General features: G+C 45.4%; 1 protein-coding gene across 3 annotated transcripts in view; it reads left to right on the forward strand.

The window, feature by feature from the left end:
* LOC136612689 (serine/threonine-protein kinase N1-like) overlaps positions 1–19900 on the forward strand; it is a 99316-nt gene that overhangs the window by 1703 nt on the left and 77713 nt on the right. The window contains exon 1 of one of the 3 annotated variants that reach the window (XM_066593212.1): positions 8458–8535. The exons of 1 other annotated variant lie outside the window; for it this stretch is intronic. In XM_066593212.1, the coding sequence (XP_066449309.1) occupies positions 8473–8535 (63 nt within the window). In that variant the 5' untranslated portion in view covers positions 8458–8472. Of the gene's footprint in view, positions 1–8457; positions 8536–17983; positions 18116–19900 lie in introns of those variants that run through there. One more of the 3 variants, XM_066593213.1, reaches the window with a different exon arrangement.

Raw genomic sequence — 19900 nt, forward strand, 5'->3', positions numbered from 1 at the left:
TACAACCCACAGCTGGGTACCTCTTGGGGTCACCTACAACCCACAGCTGGGTACCTCTTGCGGTCACCACAACCCACAGCTGGGTACCTCTTGCGGTCACCTACAACCCACAGCTGGGTTCCTCTTGTGGTCACCTTTAACCCACATATGGGTACCTCTTGCTCTCACCTATAACCCATATCTGGGTACATCTTGCGGTCACCTATAACCCACATCTGGGTACCTCTTGCTCTCACCTATAACCCACATCTGGGTACTTCTTGCGGTCACCTATAACCCACATCTGGGTGCCTCTTGCTCTCACCTATAACCCACAGCTGGGTACCTCTTGCGGTCACCTATAACCCACATCTGGGTACCTCTTGCGGTCACCTACAACCCACAGCTGGGTACCTCTTGTGGTCACCTATAACCCACAGTTGGGTACCTCTTGCTCTCACCTATAACTCACATCTGGGTACCTCTTGCGGTCTCCTATAACCTACATCTGGGTACCTCTTGCTCTCACCTATAACCCACATCTGGGTACCTCTTACTCTCACCTATAACCCACATCTGGGTACCTCTTGCAGTCACCTACAACCCACAGCTGGGTACCTCTTGTGGTCACCTATAACCCACAGTTGGGTACCTCTTGCTCTCACCTATAACTCACATCTGGGTACCTCTTGCGGTCTCCTATAACCTACATCTGGGTACCTCTTGCTCTCACCTATAACCCACATCTGGGTACCTCTTACTCTCACCTATAACCCACAGCTGGGTACCTCCTGCTGTCACCTACAACCCACAGCTGGGTACCTCCTGCTGTCACCTACAACCCACAGCTGGGTACCTCCTGCTGTCACCTACAACCTACAGCTGGGTACCTCTTGGGATCACCTACAACCCACAGCTGGGTACCTCTTGGGGTCACCTACAACCCACAGTGGGAGATGCCGATGGAAGCTGCATGGAAACTACATCCAATATTACAAAAAGATGACAGCTTACAATCAATATTTCCCAATCCCCCTCTTATAGGCAGCCCCGTAATACGAGAAACATGACGATCAGAAGCTCACTGGCCTCCAACAACAGAAATATGTCCCTGCAACCAGAAGAAATGCAAAACCTCCATACATAATGACCAGAGACAAGATAACGACTCCCAACACAAATCAGGACTACAGGATCCCAGGGGGCTTCACCAAATGTGGTCATCTTAATTCTATCTACCTGATGTCCTACTGGGGATCTTGATGTAGGGGAAACAGGGCGGAAGCTTAGAACAAGAAGAGACTGTCATCCGCACACAACGTGATCCTCCACAGTACCACCTACTGCATGGCCTATGTAAGACTCTTTATACCCTCAAGGTGCCCTCCACAAGGAGAAACATTATACACCCCAGAGTCACATTGATGGCCTCTCACTCAGCCAACCAGAATCCTACTGTGGATTAATAAGGGTCAAGAACCCCAAAAACCTGTATGTACATGATAGAGGACATGGGGATTTTAGTTAACAGTAAGCTTAACTGGAGAAACCAGTGTCAGGCAGCTGCTGCCAAAGCAAATAGGATCATGGGGTGCATCAAAAGAAGTCTAGGAGCGCATGTCGGGAATATTGTTCTTCGTCTTTACAAGTCACTGGTCAGACCACACATGGAATATTGTGGACAGTTTTGGGCTCTGGTACTCAAGAAAGACATATCAGCTTCAGCGGACTCAAGGGCAGGAAACTAAAGTAAGAAACGGAATAGGTGACCTACAATACCCAGAGAGGTGGTCAAAATTGGGATTATTTATTTGTAATATTACATGTTATAGTCACTGATTACTTCAGAAGGGTCGGCGATCCGGGGATTATTCTGATTGCACATTAAGGCTGCATTCCCACGAACGTATATCGGCTCGGTTTTCACTCCGAGCCGATATACGTCGTCCTCATGTGCAGGGGGGGGGGGGGATGGAAGAGCCAGGAGCAGGAACTCAGCTCCCGCCCCCTCTCTGCCTCCTCTCCGCCCCTCTGCACTATTTGCAATGGGGAGAGTCGGGACGGGGGCGGGGCTAAGTTTTTGAGAATTAGCCCCATCCCCGTTCCGCCTCTCCCCATTGCAAATAGTGCAGAGGGGCGGAGAGGAGGCAGAGAGGGGGGCGGGAGCTCAGTTCCTGCTCCTGGCTCTTCCATCCTCCCCCCCCCCTGCAGATGGGGATGACGTATATCGGCTCGGCGTGAAAACCGAGCCGATATACATTCGTGGGAATGCAGCCTTAGAGTCGGGAAGAAATGTTTTTCCCTAAAATGAGGAAAGTTAGCTTCTACCTCTTGGGAGAGGGTCAGGGGTTGCCTTCCTCTGGGTCAACGCTCAGGATAATAGGCTGCGATGGATGGACATGTTCCTTTTTAAGCCTTGCACACTGTGTTACATGGATATTCAGGTTGGGCTTACATCCCTAGTCGTGTTACAAGGCTTGTTAAGGTTGTATATTGTCTCATAGGGAGCTACCTTCCAATAGGTGGCAGTGTGGAGCAATTATTCCATCACTGATTTCTATAGCTTTTTCCCAGGGAGCATTGCATGGCCTATATAACACTGCCTACACCCTTGTGTAGAAACATTAACTCTTCCCCCTGGGCTCATCATTACACAATAAAAGGGAAAAAAGGACAGAACTACCTGTAAGGAAACATTTTGGGAGCCCCGACCATAACATCACAGAAGTAACAATTTTGGCATTAAAGGTCATTACAAATCTTACCAAGACCGGAGAGTCTGGGAATATAAGTTTGTGACAAGTTTTGACACCCTCAGATCAGGAATGTGTCACATGGATTTATGTCCTTCTACATCACCTAAGAAATTTGCTCCTCAGACCTTGTGGAGACATCACAACCACGGACCAGACCTCAATCAGAGGACTGTAAGACACCCACTCTCCTTATCTATGAGCTGCTCCCATTATTTCCTCTCCTCCTCATACTCCTAGCTCTGCTTGACATCATGGTTTCATTCACCTCACTATTTCGATGTCCATTTGTGTACAACTATGTGATTAGTCAGATTTAGCGTTAAGGCCCATTTAGACACGATTATCGCTTAATAATCTTTGCGTGTAAATGTGCCCATCTTTCAGTTTTCTGCCGTATGATGTATTTCAGTTCGGCTTGAAATCCAATCCATCGCTCAGCAGAACAGCTGATGAGATGAACCGCATGCTGTGCTCTGCCCAGGAACCGCTGATAACTGGTGATTGCATTGTCTCAGCTGTTCTCAGCTGTCAGCCACGCCGGCAGAACAAAGAAAATGTATTCAGAGAACAGCGGGTGGTCCTCTGACTAAATTCAGCTCCTGGTGGCTCCGAAGCTACTTATTGGTACTAATGGGCATTGGTACCAATTAGTAGATTATGCAAAATGATCGCTCAAAAGCCATCTTTTGAGTGATCATCTTTGTGTCTAAATGTACCCTTAGCCCATACCTGATGAAGAGACCGAAGTAGTCTGGAGAGCTGCAACTTTTCGTAATTTTTTCACTAATTATTAAAAGTAACTGAGGAATCTGACTTTCCATCTGTGGTGTGCTTCGCACACATAAGACACCACCGAGATCACTTTTAGCAATTTTTCGTTGTAAATTCCCGATTATTGGCCATCACCTGTATTCCCTGCCAACACACAATGGGTACCGCTGGAATCTTTCTCTGGTCCTGGCCATTTAACCCCTTAGATGTAGTAAATGCTGCCCCCCCCCCCCCCTTCCCTTATTATGTAAAACACACTCCTCAACAGTGAAGTTGCAACACCAAGAAGTACAAACTGTAAGGTTATACAAATTGAGGAAGCAGATGGTGTCGCTGAGACATACAAGTGTTCAAGCACCGCGCTCCAATCATTGGCTTCAATGGTATAAAAGCCGGATCGAAAGTTAATTTTTTTTCAGCCACATGAAACCTCAAAAAACAGATTTAGTCGTGTGGTAGTATTGTGCGATGCCTTCTCTTCGTAAATATGACAGTGATCGCCACTTGTTGCAAACTGAGAAGGACCAAATCCTTGAACTGAGAGGCCTTGGTTTATCACTCCGGCAGATTGCTACGTACATAGGCCAAGAGGTCAGCATTGGTCAACGTTGCATCTCCCAGTGGTTGGGAAAACAACAATTCGAATGACAGCAAGAGGTGCACATTGGTGAACCTCTACATGGACGGATCATCACATTAGAAAAATGGCGCATAGTGATCCAGTCTGTACTGCGAGTGAAATGGAACATCACATCCCAAGACTAAGTCATCGAACAGGGTCTACACAAAGCATCAGAAGGTACCTGAAGGACATTGGGCTACGAGCCAGATGTCCAGCGATAGATGTTCCATTAACCTCACACCACCGCTCTCAAAGGATACCATGCTACAGAGCAAGACGGCAACGAGGCTGGAATGGAGGTCTATCGTCTTCAGAGATGAGTTCCACTATTGTCTCGGATGCAATGATAGCTGGAGATAGATCTAGAAACCAAGTGGGCATCGCCATGAAGACACCTTCAGAAGTGCATGTCACACCAGTCCTACTTTCGGGATTTTGATGTTGGGTGGCGTAATGTACAGTAGCCAGACCCCTCTAGATGCATGTGATCATGGAACCAGTGGAGCGGGCCTTTCTCTATTATGTCCCAATGCCAGGCCGCATGTTTCTTGTGTAACTGTGATCCGCCTGCGTGGTCTAAACTCACTACCATCGCCTGCAGCGTTTCCTAACTTGTCTCCCATCAAGCACATTCGGGACATCATTGTTCAGCAATTGCAAAGGGAGCCATCAGGACAACCATTAATAACCTCATTGATAGCAGGCCGAGGCGTGTAAGTGCGTGTATTTCTGCACGTGACGCTCCTACTCCATATTGAATAAATCAAAATGTTTTCAATATTTTGTTTCCATTTTTCATTATTTGCATATCATTAACATTTCTGGCGATTCTGCGAGTTCTATAATTCCACGACTTTTCCATCTTGGTCTTGCAGTTTCAATGTTGAGGAGTGTAAATGCCAAAATTGCTAATTTTGTGTATTCTGCAACAAGTCCCCACACAGCTCCATGGAGAGATAAATAAAAATGCTATGGGTTTCGGAATGTAATAACCCAAAAATAACTAGTATTTTTTCAAGAAGTGTTTCTATTGTGCCAAAGTAGTAGAACATAAAAAGTAAACTATATGAATCTGGTATTGCTATAATCGGAGTGACCCAGAGATTTAAGATGATATGTAAACATAAAAACAAAACCCGCAAAACAACAGATTTCAACATGCCAGATGCTTTTGTCCTCAAGGGAGATAAGCTGCTGCCAGACTTCTTTCCAACAAAAATCTCTTGCTACATATTACACCACTAGGGGGCGATCTATATGATTCCTGACCAGTTATAAACAGCTGTATACAGATCAGCTCCCCATATGTGCTGGGAATACTTTCCTGGTACTCATGTGCGTTTTACCTGTGCAGTAATCTGGCTCTTTTGATGACCCTGTGCTGTGATTCTTTATGTTTGTTTCCCATTGATTGTGTCTTTATTGTACTTATTATACTTTATATCTAACATCAATAGATTTATTACTCATGTCACATGACAGTACCGAGTTCTCACCTACCTATTCCTTCCCCTTTCCTTGCTGACTTCTGATGCAGCTTACCTCTGACTAGCTACCACTAGGGGGAGCCCACTGCAAATGTTTCACACATAGACTACAACTGGGGCAGTATAAACTGTATGCTGTGAGCTCCCAGTTGTAGCTGCTGCCAGACAGACTCTGCTGGGGGAAGAACTCAGAGGGCTTGGGGCTTTCAAATAGAGTTAAGCTCTTTAGCCATTAGGGCCTGTTCACATCAACTTCAGAGAGTCCGTTTGGAAACTTCCTCACTGAATTCTATTAGTAAATGGGAAGAAATAGCACTGCATGCAGCACTATGTAATCCTGTATCATGTATGTTAATATGTGATGTCAGTGTGCATGTCATGCCTGTACTATGACGTCATTACGTGCATTATTTCTGTACTGTGATGTCATCATGTGCATTATCTCTGTACTATGACATCATTATGTGTACTATTCCTGTACTATGCTATCCTTACGTGCATTATCCCTGCACTGGGACGTGTATAATCTCTGTATTGTTATACCATTTTGTGCATTAGGCTTGTACTGTTATATCATTATTTGCTTTATACTTTTACTATGATATTATGTGCATTATCCCCAAAGTTAGCTCATTATGTGTATTGTCCCTGTGCTGTGATGTCATAAGATGCACTATCCCTGTACCGTGATATCATAATGTTCATTATCCCTGTACTATGAATCCCTGCACCGTGATATCATAATGTTCATTATCCCTGTACTATGACATTATTATGTACATTATCCCTGCACCGTGACATTATAATGTACATTATCCCTGCTCTATGACATCATTATGTGCATTTTCCTTGCACTGTGATGTCATTCTGTACATTATCCCTGTACTGTGATGTAAATAGTGATAATTATATCATTATGTACGTTTTCTCCTTACAGTGACATCATTATGTGCATTATCTCTGTACTGTGATGTCATCATGACAGGAATTCCTTTAGGCCTCCTTCACACAACCGCATTTATACGTTCGCTTGTATGTACCCTTTAATATCATGAAAAGGCGTTTTCACACGATTAAGTCTCGATCTTCTCAGCCATTCACATGGCCAGGTGTGGCTTATTAACGAAAAAATACGCCTCAGCCTGGAATTCCCTCGGTCGGCATAAATCCTCGTCATGACTTCCAATGGCCCAATAGAGCCAGCTGTAAGCTTTTCGCAGCGTTTTTTTAGCAGCTCCCATAGGAGTGTATGGGAGCTGCCAGCATATCTCACCCAAAAGATAATGCAAGACCTATCTTTTACGGCCGCATATAAAACTGCCCGCCGTATTCGGTCGCCGATGTCCTATCCTTCCCAATGCTTTTTTACATGGCTAAATATCGGTTACCTGCATGAGTACATTGGAAACCAACGCTTCAGATGGTCGCAATTTTTTGTCGCGACTAAATTAGCCGCGTAAAAACGCTCTTGTGAGTAAGGCCTTAGTGTGATATCATTTCCTCTATTATCCCTGTAGTATGCACATTATTCCTCTACTGTAATGGGATATGGAGCTCGGACAGCAATAAAGATATATTGAGACATTAATCAGCACAGAACTTTGGACATATTCGGATTAGGCCTCTTTCACACGGGCATTACGATTTTCATTCAACCACATTACAGGCGAAAATCGCATGAACAGGAGAAAGCCACGAGTTTTCTCGCCCCACTCTCATGGCACTGCCTGCTAAGGTCTCTCCCCTTCCCCGTGCCAGCTGATGGCGGCAATAGAAGCTCACATAGAAACCTATGGGAGCTGCCGGCAAGGGGAGGTGGAGGGACTTTAGCAACATGAGCTGCTGCTAAACTCTCTCCCCCTTCCCTTTTCTGTCGGCTCTAATAGGCTCCCATAGAAGTCTATGGGAACGGCCAGTGTATTCCAGCAAAAGTCCTATTCTATCCAACCAACTTTATGCACCGGAAATTCACCCATCTGAACAAATGCATTAGAGTCCAATGCTTCAGATAGTCGCGATTTTCATCCGGCGTTTTATCTTGGCAAAATAGCCGCGATAAAGCGCTCGTGTGAAAGAGGCCTTAGGCAGTGTGTAGCCAGAGAGCTTGCACCTCAGACACTGCCCAAATGATCAGTCTGCCCCGTCACTGAATGAATTATACAGTAAAGGCCCATTTACACGCAACAATTATCGCTCAAAATTTGTTCAAAAGATGGCATATGAGCGATAATCGTTGCGTGTAAACGCTGCCATCGTTCACTCTTCGGCTGAACAATGATTTTAAGGTGAGCTTAAAATCCATCATTTAGCCAGAGAGAGATAACAGGGACCGCTCGCTGTGTTTTGTGTGGGAGTCGGAGATTACATTGTATTCTTCCTACAGCCCGTGCAAGAACAAAGGAGCTGTGTGCACAGCTTAGACCACATGCTGTTTTCTGCAAATAGCTCCCGGAGACCCTTTTACACGCAAATGAAGATAATAAAGTGTTACTGGACAAAACGATCGCTAAAACTGTCAATCTTTCAATCATTTGAAAGTTTGTCTTTGCGTGTAAATGGACCTTATAACTGCAGAAAATCCTTCCATAGTTAGTGTATGCCACGTGGGACAGTGTCTTGGCGCTCTGCCAGATACTGACCGCGCATATCATAGCAGGTATGATATATCTTAGCTTTGCCACCACTAGTCACCATGCTGGAGGATATTATTTGTTGTGTGATTTATCTTTATACCGGTTACTGGTAGTTGCTTAGAAGATATGAGGAAATAATGGCCACAATCCATCTTCCCCGTCTAGACTTGCAGCAGATGTTACTATTAGTGGAGGATATGGAGTAACGTATCCAGGAGGCAGATATGACAACAAGTCCACGAGGTCGAGCAGTAGACATTTATCACGCTGTGTTCGCACTCTGGATGGTAATGTTGACTTTTTACCCATTTTCCTCAAGTCTGTTTCACTCTACTGTTAGTTTTATTTTTCTAAAGAAGGCCAAGATGAAGATTGTAGAGCAAATCTCTGGATAGAAGCTGCCATTACAACTTAGTTAACCCCTGAGTGACCAAGCTTTTTGGTTTTTTGCCATTTTTGTTTTTTCCTTCCCCCCTGTTTGAAAACCCCTTTATTTATCCATCGCCGTCGCTGTATGAGGGCTTGTTTTTTGCAGGACAAGTTGTATTTTTCAATGGTCCTATTTAAAGTACCATATAATGTGCTGAAAAACCTTTAAACAATTCTAAGTGGAGAAAAATGGAAAAAAAATGAAATTCCGCCATCTTTCGGTGCGTCTTGTTTCTACGGTGCACAAACTGCAGAAAAAATGACATGATAGCTTTATTCTATCGGTCAGTACGATTACTACGATACCAAACTTGTATAGTTTTTTTTTATTGCTGTAGCACTTGTATTTTTTTCCAAAGATATTCAATTTTTTAAATTATTTTCTGACGCCATCTTTTGCGCACAATAACTTTTTTATTTTTCCATCGACATAGTTGCGCAAGGGCTCATTTTTTTTGGCGGGATGTCCTGTAGTTTACGTTAGTAGCATTTTGGAATACATACGACTTTTTGATCGCTTTTTATTGCATTTTTTCTTGGAGACAGAGTGACCAAAAAATGCGTTACTTTGACAGATCGGACTTTTACGGACGCATCGATACCAAAAAAGTATTTTTGTTTTCTTATTTAGATTCTATTATAAATATGGCAAAAGGGTTTTTTTGTAAACTTTTATTACTTTTTTTTAATAATTAGTAAAGCTTTATTGAGTTTATTTTTACTTTCTTTTTTAGTCCCCAGAGGGGACAACAACTAGCAATTAGAGATGAGCGAGCGTACTCGGTAAGGCCGATTTCGCAATCGAGCACCGCGATTTTCGAGTACTTCACTACTCGGGTGAAAAGTACTCGGGGGCGCTGTGGGGCGGGGCGTGGCGTGATGGAGCAGGGGTAGCAGCACAGAACAGGTGGGAGCTCTCTCTCTCTCCCTCTCCCCCCCACTCCCCTCTGCAACCCCCCGCTCACCCACAGCGCACCCGAGTACTTTTCACCCGAGTAGTGAAGTACTTGAAAATCGCGGTGCTCGATTGCGAAATCGGCCTTACCGAGTACATTTGCTCATCTCTACTAGCGATGCTTTGATTGTACCTGCCGTATGATGTAATGCCATAGCATTACATCATACTGCGATCGGGCAGGCAGTCTATCAAGCCACCCCACAGGCATGGTATGATAGGCATTCTGCATGACAGCCCTGGGGCCTTTCATGACACCTGCCCGTTCCCCTGCGATCTCATAGCTAATTACCTAATTGCTCACTACTTTAATTGGTTACTTTTGTTGACAAGACCAATTCTTTTGTTACATAACCAATATGTGCTTGGCTAGGGAACAATTTGGGCAAGTGCCCAGGGTGCCAGTGGGTTACCAGAAAGTTACTGTACTAGGAGATTTAATATATCCAACGAATAGGGGATAACTTTATGATCGGTAAAGATCCACTGGAGCTCAGGCTCCCACCAATCCAGAGAACGGGTTCCCTTGTGGTTGGTGCATGAATGGAACAGAGGCCATGCCCATGCACTACCACTCCATTAATTTCAATGACCGTACCAGCGATTGCCGAGCGGTCATACACAGCAATTTCCAACTCTGTCATTGAACAGAATGGAGCAGCAGCGTCCATGTGTGACCTCTGCTCCATTCATGCGGAGACCATCAGGATCAATGGAGATATTAGTGATCAGACCCCACTTATCATAAAGTTACCCCTATGCTGTGCCAACCACTTTGAGAATGTAAGTCTCAAGGCAATCAGCTGATCACCCTAATACTCATTCTCCGGAACCCTGGCAAACAACTGATTGTGCCAGGGCCAGCCACAGCCAGCTATTCAAGGCTAATCACATAAATGTCTGTTCTGCAATAACAGGCAGCAGAAGCTACGCCAGGATGGGAGCCACTCTTAGGGCTTATTCACACGAGTGTATGTCAGCCGCCGTTTTCACGGCCAACTAATATACGCTACAATCTGATGCATTGGATTCCAATGCATGAAATCACACAGGTGTATTCCAGCGGCGTAAAAGCGCCTGGCCGGCAAATATAGTTCTGGGTGCTTTTATGCCAGGCAGCAAAGACAGTCCTGGATCTATCTTTGTGCCCGGAATACGGATGCTGCCATAGACGTCTATGGGAGCCAATGACAGCAGCCGGAGAAGGGAGGCGTGACTGCTAAACTCTCTCCCCCTTCTCTCCTCCCCTCTGGCTGTTTTCAATGGGAGGTGGCGGGACAGAGGTGGAGCTAAGCTCCGCCCCCTCCAATTGCTGGCTGCGGAGAAGAGGAGGGGGCTGATGCTTAGCTCCCCCGCCCACTCCCATTGCAAATAGCTGAAGGGAATGAGAGTGGAGGTGAGCTAGCAAGCGGAGGCAACTGCATTGTGGCCTCGGCATATATGCAACGGGCCCTTGCCGTCTGAACGGGCGCACAAACGTTAGATTTGTGCGCCCCCGTTCTGGTGTTTTTACTGTGCCGGCGGGTGCACGTAAAAACGCATATGCTCGTGGGAAGAAGCCCTTACTGAGCATCTCAGTAATAGAGGGGAGGACTCAAATAGTGGACCCTGCTCTATGATGTTCATATGCCCTGGGATGTCCTCTTGGCACAACCTTTTTAATCTGTGATTGAGGCAAAGTCTAGCTAAAAGTCAGGGCAAAACCAGTACATTGAAGTCTTGATTGTGAGGCAATGTGGTCCTGGCACACTGGTCATGGCTATGGTAACCTTCCTTGATGTTGAGAACCAGAGGACCCAAAACAATGATGGTTGCTGTTGTAGCAATATATAAGTATGACCACGTGTTCTGGAAGTCATTACATGGTCCTCCTCTACTCATCCTTTACAAATGACCATCTAGGTCAAATATGCAATAGGAGAAGTATTATTCAGTTGACCTACCGCCTGGTATTACAGCACTGGGCACTTGTAGCTCCGCATCCATTCGCAGGCCACCACTCTACACATTTCCTAAGGATTTCATGAAAGTTCAATAGAAAAAAAGTTGTCACTGTTTTGTAGATAAGTGTCCAGATTGGGTTAAGTTTGTAATTCATGTTTGTTGTTCAGGTCCTTTTGCACGGCCTAATGGGCACGAAAGTTCATAGGTATGTTCATTTGCCCTATCATCGGCCGATGTCAACCTATGAAAAGACAAACATTAGTCCATCGGCTGATCGCATCTTTTGTGCTGCTGAAAAAATTATGGTTGTCAGCAGCACATCTCCTCCGGCCCAATGCCCACTGGCAGATTTGCATTGCTGAATCCATGCGGGGCACCCGCACAGATGATCCACAGTTCAAGCCATCCGTAGGGAAACATGGGCGTCCACAACTGAATTAAAGCATGCAGATTTTATTTGCGGTCCTTTGGGTGCAGAAATCAAATTGCAGTATGCTCCATTTCAATGCGGATCGCCCGCACGGACGGCTTATATTGAAGTCAATGGAAGCTGTCCGATCCGCGGCCGGTCGGCAATTAACATTGTGGATGGACTGTGGATTCTGCGGGAAAGTGGGAGTTTTAAAAAAAACAAACTCTACTGCACATATGCACCGGCGCATCGGCTGGGGCTTCCGCACACATCCGCAGTACAGAAAAAAGAATACCCGGATGGGTAAGCAGGGTCGGATTCCACTGCGAGCTCCCGCATACGGAAATCGACTCGCCCGTGGACATGAGCCCTCAGTGTGAATGTGGGATGTGCTGACAAAAATGTTCAAATGTATGGAAGACAAATGATCGCTATTAGAACCACCATGGAATTTTAGCTGTGCACAAAAAGCGCTTCGCCAAAAAAGGGACCTCATTAACTGACTGAAATTTAGCAACTCCAAATTCCTGCTGCGCGAAAAGATAGGACCTGACCACTACTGGGTACTTTAAGGGCTAAAAGGCATAATGACAGTCAGTGTAATTACCTCCTGCAGGGAAACCCTTCTCTCCCCACTACAGGGAAATCCCCCACAGCGGGGAGAGAGAGCAGAGCTAGAGAGGAATTCCTGAGGGAATCCCCAATATTAGGGTGAGAGAGAGTGAGGCTAAAAACAGGGGGCAGGGCTAGCTGGGAGAGAGTGGGACTGGAAGGGACTCCCCGAGGAAATCCCACATAGCAGGGAGAGAGGGGGCAGAGCTATAGGGGAGAGAGAGAGAGCAGGGCTGGAGGGGACTCTCCAAGGGAATCCCCCATAGCGGAGGAGAAAGGGGCAGGACTAGAGAGAAAGGGCACGGCTAGAGGGACTCTCCAAAGGATTTCCCCATAACAAGGAGAGAGAGGGGGGGCTCACCTCTAACGCTGCCCTTTATCTCCTTGCTATGGGGGATTCCCTCGGGGAGTCCCCGCTAACCCCGCGGGTAGTAAAGGGAGCTTACAGCAGGATGTTTAAAACTTTCTGCTCGGGACTTTGGGCGTGCTGCCCCAATCTCTCTCTCTCTCTTTCTCTCTCCCATCCCGTGCGTTTAGCCGCATTATTTTGACTTTCTGAATTTGGGCCCGCATAGGTTCCTTGTGTGAAAGAGCCCTAAATTGGCCTGTGTGAAGGCCAGGTAAATGAGAGCTGATCTCGCTGATGGGCCTTCATTACATTGCTCGGATCATAAATATGGGGTCTCTCGTTGCAGAAATAACAGATTAGTACATACATGAAGAGTCATTACCTACCCAATTACGTACAGAACTAAATGCTCCCTCCGGATCCGGCAGATGGCGTGTTTACTTATGCAGGATACAGGGCTGTTGGGGACATTACTTTGAGTAGGTCCTGAAGGAAGCTGAATTTGGAAGAAGCAGGAATACTTGAAGATGCTTTGTATCACAGGACTCCAGGTACATGAGTGTTTCTCCCCGTGGAAACATGATGTCACGCTGTGCTTCTGGGACCTGTAGTTCTGTGGGATTCCAGGAGGACGCTGCTGCCCTTGTGGATGAGTGGCTGGCTGGAGAACTCCACACCATCAGTCAGCCAAAGAGCTAGCTAATCAGTGGAATCTACCATGGGGGTGCAGAAATCAGGTGGAATCCATGCTGGGTACATTTATAAAAATGTCAGGTGATCCACATTGTCCGTGGACCGGCGGATATGCCTGTCAGTTATCACCCCCAGCTCTGCTGAACACCCTTTCTGATAGCGCACTGGCAGCGGGGCAGGCAAGGACTTCTCAAGCTTGTTGGGCATGCTCCGACTACTCATCCAGCTTAGACAACCAGAAGTAAAAGGAGCCAATGCCATTTCTGAGTGCTTCCATGAGGGAGCTTACACTTTGGACCATCATGAATAAGTACTGCCTGTGACTGTCAGTTCTAACTTCTACTTCTGCTGCAGGCTGCAACAGGATAAGAAAACTATGGCATACCTCTGTTAGACTTCCCCTGCCACCGGTGGTGGTGCTGCTGTGACAGCTTCCTGCACATCCGCCATGAGGCACAGAGCTGCGATTCATTGCAGATGCATCCCCGCGGTCATGGCGAAATGCTCTGCTTAACAGTCTTCCCTGATATTGTTGCATTTTATGGTCTTTCTCCAGTGCCGCAATGAGATTTTTCATTTGGCCCTACAGCGGGGATCAAGGAGGATGGCCACCCAGTAATGATCTGATGTTTTGATGTGGGTAATGCGACGGTCCTTCTGCAAGCACCACAGTATAGAAGCACTCATATGCCTCAAAGTGCCTAAGGACTCATGTCCCCATCCGTGTTTTGACCATGTATTATGCAGGGAATGAAGTCAATGAAAGTAATGGACTTTTATTGAGCCATGCACATGTGCATATAGACACTGCATATCGATACACACGAGAGATAGATCGCAGCATGCTCTATTTCTCTGCCACCATACTATACATCGGTATGAGTAACGTATGGAACAGAGCGGGAAATTTAAAAGAAAAAAAACTCACATTGTGCATATCCGTGTGCGTGTGATATGCGGCCATGTGCAGTGAACACGCAGCCATATGCGGTTTCTGCCAGCACTCTGCTCTCAGAGCCAGTGTTTACAAAATTGGTGAAACACTGCATAGTGGCCTGCAGCATTTTACGCATATGCCAGTGGACAAGAGCCCTAAAGGTGATGGCCTACATTCCTTGGGGTCAGGCCTAAGAGTGTCCTCCAGTTGGTACCACTATCCACATAGAATAGCTGGGGTTAGTGATGGATGGAAGGAACTTTGTGCAGCCCCGTCCCGTGCCTCTGATCCTATATAATCACCACTGACCATTTTGGTTGCTTCCTCAAAGCAGGCTAAAACGGTACACACCTCTTCGGTCTGCAGTCACTCCACCGGCATCAAGTGACTGACCTCCTATACAGCGCCTGCTAACGGCATACCCTATCTGGTGCTCCATGATCGCTCTCTGCTGTTGGCTTACCTCTACGATGTATGCAACTTGAAATTCCACCATTGAGGGCACAGATGAGACGGTTGGCTGGTAGACCGAGCTGTTGCTGCAACTCCACCAATCGAGAGCCGGCTTGGTGTTAACCCCTCAAGTACGAGCACCGTTTCCTGGCCTTTTCCAGCACTGGATGCAAACTTGGCAAATTGTTTGGGAAGTGCTGCACTACCAGGTTCATCACATGGGCCAGGCGAGGTACCTGTGAGATTGCCGAGGCGAAGGGCTGCCAGCAGGTTGGCCCCATTGTTAACCATGAGCTTGCCTGGCTTCGGATTGTGCAGGGTCAGCCACGTGTTGGATTTTGTCACATACGGATATCTATGCTGATGTGGAGGGTGTAGAAAGGTGATATGAAGAGGTGGAGGAAGAGAAGGGTGAGAGGACAGACAAGAATGAAAGTCCCATAACTCTTGGGGGCACTATGAAACATGGCACATCCACAGTGCAGAGAGAGAAGACAAGACAGGTACGCGGGGGTCAATGCCGGGGCACAGGGTCTGATTCCACTGCGAGATTTCGTACTCGGAATCCGACCCGGCCGTGAGCATTGGGCCTCAGTGCACTGTTAAGGATATGTAAACGTGACGCAGCTTCTCTGTCCTGTGCTCAACTGTAAAATGACTCTTGGTTACACTGTGCCTATGTTATATATGGCTAGGTCATGTGATGCAACATGAACGACACAGTTGGTGACATCAGCAAGGCATCCTGACTTCTGATTGGCTGCATGCTTAGCTCTGCATTATGGGAAATTCAGTTTGGACTAAGCCTATTCAATTTAGCGAAAATCGAGATGATTTTATCGCTCAGATGATCAAGATGAGCAACACTAACAGCTACAGTGCTACGTAAGAGTGAGAACTACTGTGTGCTTCACTAGTATTTGGCATTGTGCCCTCCATTGTACCACCCGGCAGAGAGAACTGTTAGGGCCCATTTACATGGCTGTATATAAAGGCTGTGAGTCTTCTGGGGTCACCCGTTTTCACGGACAAGAACAGCACATGCAAGGAGCACGTAGAGATCAGGCAGCACACGGATGGGTGTCCGTCTGCTGTCCACTGAAAGTTGCGCCAGAACTTGTATACAGCCATGTTAATCCAGCCATAAAATAATCGCCACAGTGCCTTCATAACAGTGTCAGCCACTTCAACGGAATAAAAGGGGGAAGCTTAATACACCCCATAACAATGTAAACCACAGTACAAGGCTTGGCCGAGCATGTGTCTGGTCCAGGGGGTGAGGGAGATAAGCCTTCTGTGGTAATGGTTTTACCTCATGTATCTGCCCTATCTATCTATCTATCTATCTATCTATCTATCTATCTATCTATCTATCTCTCCCATATCTATCTATCTATCTATCTATCTATCTATCTATCTATCTATCTATCTATCTATCGCATATCTATCTATCTCATATCTATCTATCTATCTATCTAGCTATCTATCTATCTATCGCATATCTATCTCATATCCATCTATCTCATATCCATCTATCTCATATCTATCTATCTATCTATCTATCTATCTCCTATCTATCTATCTATCTATCTATCTATCTATCTATCTATCTATCTATCTATCTATCTCCTATCTATCTATCTATCTATCTATCTATCTATCTATCTATCTATCTATCTATCTATCTATCTCCTATCTATCTATCTATCTATCTATCTATCTATCTATCATCTATCTATCTATCTCATATCTATCTATCATATATCTATCTTGTATCTATCTATCTATGCGATCAAATAACTATGCATAAATACATTAGAGGACAATACAAGGATCTCTCCCATGATCTGTTCATACCCAGGACTGCGACAGTAACAAGAGGGCATCCGCTACATCTAAAAGAAAGCAGAAAGAGACTGTGGAACTCTCTGCCTGAGTATGTGGTGATGGCAAAATCCATTTAGGAATTTAGGCGGGGACTAGATATCTTTCTAGAGCGCTATGATATTACAGGATATAGACATTAGGTGACCAGCGGGTTGTTGATCTCAGATGTTGATCTAGGGATTACTCTGGCTGCCATTATGGAGTCAAGAAGGAGTTTTTTTTCCTCCAAATGAGCTAAATTGGCTCATTGTTTTGTTTTTTTTGCCTTGCTCTGGACCTACAGGCGGGGGAGGGGTGTGTGTGAAATAGGCTGAAATCTATATATCTCTTCTATCTATCTCATATCTATCCCTCTCAATTCTATTTATCTATATATCTCATCCTGTCTCTATTATGTTTGTGTGATCATTCTATATATCTATGATTATAAAACAGATGTGGGCCAAATGTAGCAAGTCAATACAGGATGATACAAAAATAATGTTGCCAATGTAAAGCTGTTTATTTACACATGAATTGACACACAACAGCCAGAATGACATGAAAAAAAGAACTCTTCAAGTTTTGATTGCACCTTTCAAACCATCAATGTGGGCGCAGTTGGTGACACTAGATGACCTAAAACAATACATAGCGGGATCAATAACAGAGTCTATACCAGGATGCATGTGGGTAGAACCTGACTACTTATGATATCTTCTGTGCCACCACGGCACCCACATCCAACCTCTGTAAGGTGCAATAAAAACCTGAAGAGTTCTTCTATCTTTTTACGCCATCCTAGCTCTGGTATGTGCATTCATGTATGAATAAATCGGCTTTACTTTTGCACCATTCTTCTTGCACCCTGCATTAAAAAAACTAAGTATTAAAGACCCAGCGTCTCCTGACCCCCAACATTGACTCCCACGCTCTCCTATGAAGGGGTACTATTCATACAGTCACTTGCAGTCCTCTTAGACTCAGTAATATTAGGTCTATGGGCTACAGGCTCACAAGCCTATCTGCTGTACTGAACATCCACAGGAAATGCAGGGAGGGACCGGCACAAAGAGACCGTCACTCAGTGTGTGTGTGTGACACACCATGTCATCCTGTGTGTGGCTAAAGGGCGGCATTAGTGACACAGTGCGAGCGAGTGTCACTTACTTTGTTAAATAATGCCTCACACACCGACTGAGGAGCAGGATGCAGAGGTACTGATGTCTGGGTGCAGCCGGCGGGGCATTGTCATGTGTGCCAGGGCTCTAGTATTGTTTCATGTCTGAGGATTATCCTCTGTGCTTCTTAATTGTATTTGCATCTATTGTTTCTGGCGCTTAGCAGAGCTGAGTTTATTTCACACGTAGTAGTTTTGGGTTTGTCATTCGCCACAACTCATAACAATGTGTCATCTACGGCTCAACCTATTGTGTTATATTGGGATTTACTAACAAAGCAGTCGTGAAAAATCATGACTAATTCGGCTCTGCTATGTTATTATCATTAAAGTTGAGCTTCAGAGCAGGGAGCCTTGAAAATTCACAAAGTTTTCAGCTACGTGCCAATCTGTATTCATGCCGGTGCCTTTTCGAATGTTGGTAAGTCACATTTGACTCTGCGTGGTCTTCTGAAGTGTGTCTTGTCTTCTATGTATGTCTTCTGGGGTCCATATTGTGTCTTTTTATTGTTTATTAAAGGGTACAAAGTTCTGTAATAATGTCATATTGTTATTATACCACTATATTAGTAGAGGAGAAGTCATCGGTGCCGGGGATATACTCCGATGTAGGCGAAGACGTTGACCACTTGGTCATTATTAGTCTTCTAGACCTCTCCTCAAAAGACATTGGCGGTTTCGGGTCATTTTGTGTTTATCACTTCCTTTGTAGAGACTATCATAAGCGGAAACTAGGCAGGTGTAAAGGGAGGGGTCATTGTGCCACATAGGAGGTGTTTGCTACCGGATGGGTTTGAGATGCGATGTACATGCTTGGATGGGGTAGGTGTAAGGAATGGTTGATAAGCTCATGGTTACGTGTCGCTGAAGTGGTTTTAGTCGGGTGCAAGGAAGAAATCTTTACAATATTTTCTAAGATGCTAGATTTTGGGCAGGATCCAAGAAGTTTCCAAAGAAGGGGTTAACAAAACAGCACTGCGGGTGAGGGTCAGGAAGTCAACCATTACGGAAGTTAGGAGGTACTAGACCCAATGCATCAACAGTTTATGTCTCTACGACTATGACCGAAAGGCTTCATTGGTTGTTTCATTCTTCCCTAAGTTAATGTACTGAAAATAAGCATTGTTAAATGTTTTTGACTTGTTTTTGGTGACTTTCCTACATTATGTATGAGGCTTGTCCTTTTCAGTAAGTATTGCGGGAGGGAGGGCGTTAATGAAAGTAATCCAGTCTTTGCCTTTTTTAAGCAAGTGCCTTATTTGCCTGTGTGGGTGAAAGGTTTTTCCATTTAAGAAGTTGAACTAATTTCTCAAATTTGCAGTCACCGCCACCAGAGGGCACAATGCTGTGCAAGTGCAGGAGCCCCAACCATATCAGCTCCTCTTTTAAATTATTGCCCCTTCCCATTTACAATCCAATCACCTACAATGAAGCCGTAGCTTGGAGAAACAAATCTTGAGTATGTAATAAAAAAAGGTATCAGATAATGTAAGTATTTGATAGATTTAAATAGCTTCAACACTTCAATCAGGACTCAGACGTTTGGTGTAACCGAGGGCACAGCAATGACATCTGGGCGCTTGAGTCTAAGGGCCATTTTACATGGGACGACCTGTTGGACGCAGATGTCCAAAAGATTGTTCCCACAGTGAATGGCGGCGCAGCGGTCTGTATAAAGGAACTCTAAGGAAGCCCAAAGGTCTCTCTGTTCCCCATGAGATCAGCGCCATACATGATAGGTCACAGTTGGAACCTTCTTACAGCTTTTGCACTGGAGCCCAAGAGCATTAAATTACCCCTCTTGCAGTTGATATACATAACC

The sequence above is a fragment of the Eleutherodactylus coqui genome, chromosome 2, assembly GCF_035609145.1.
Source record: "Eleutherodactylus coqui strain aEleCoq1 chromosome 2, aEleCoq1.hap1, whole genome shotgun sequence".
Lineage (NCBI taxonomy): Eukaryota > Metazoa > Chordata > Amphibia > Anura > Eleutherodactylidae > Eleutherodactylus > Eleutherodactylus coqui.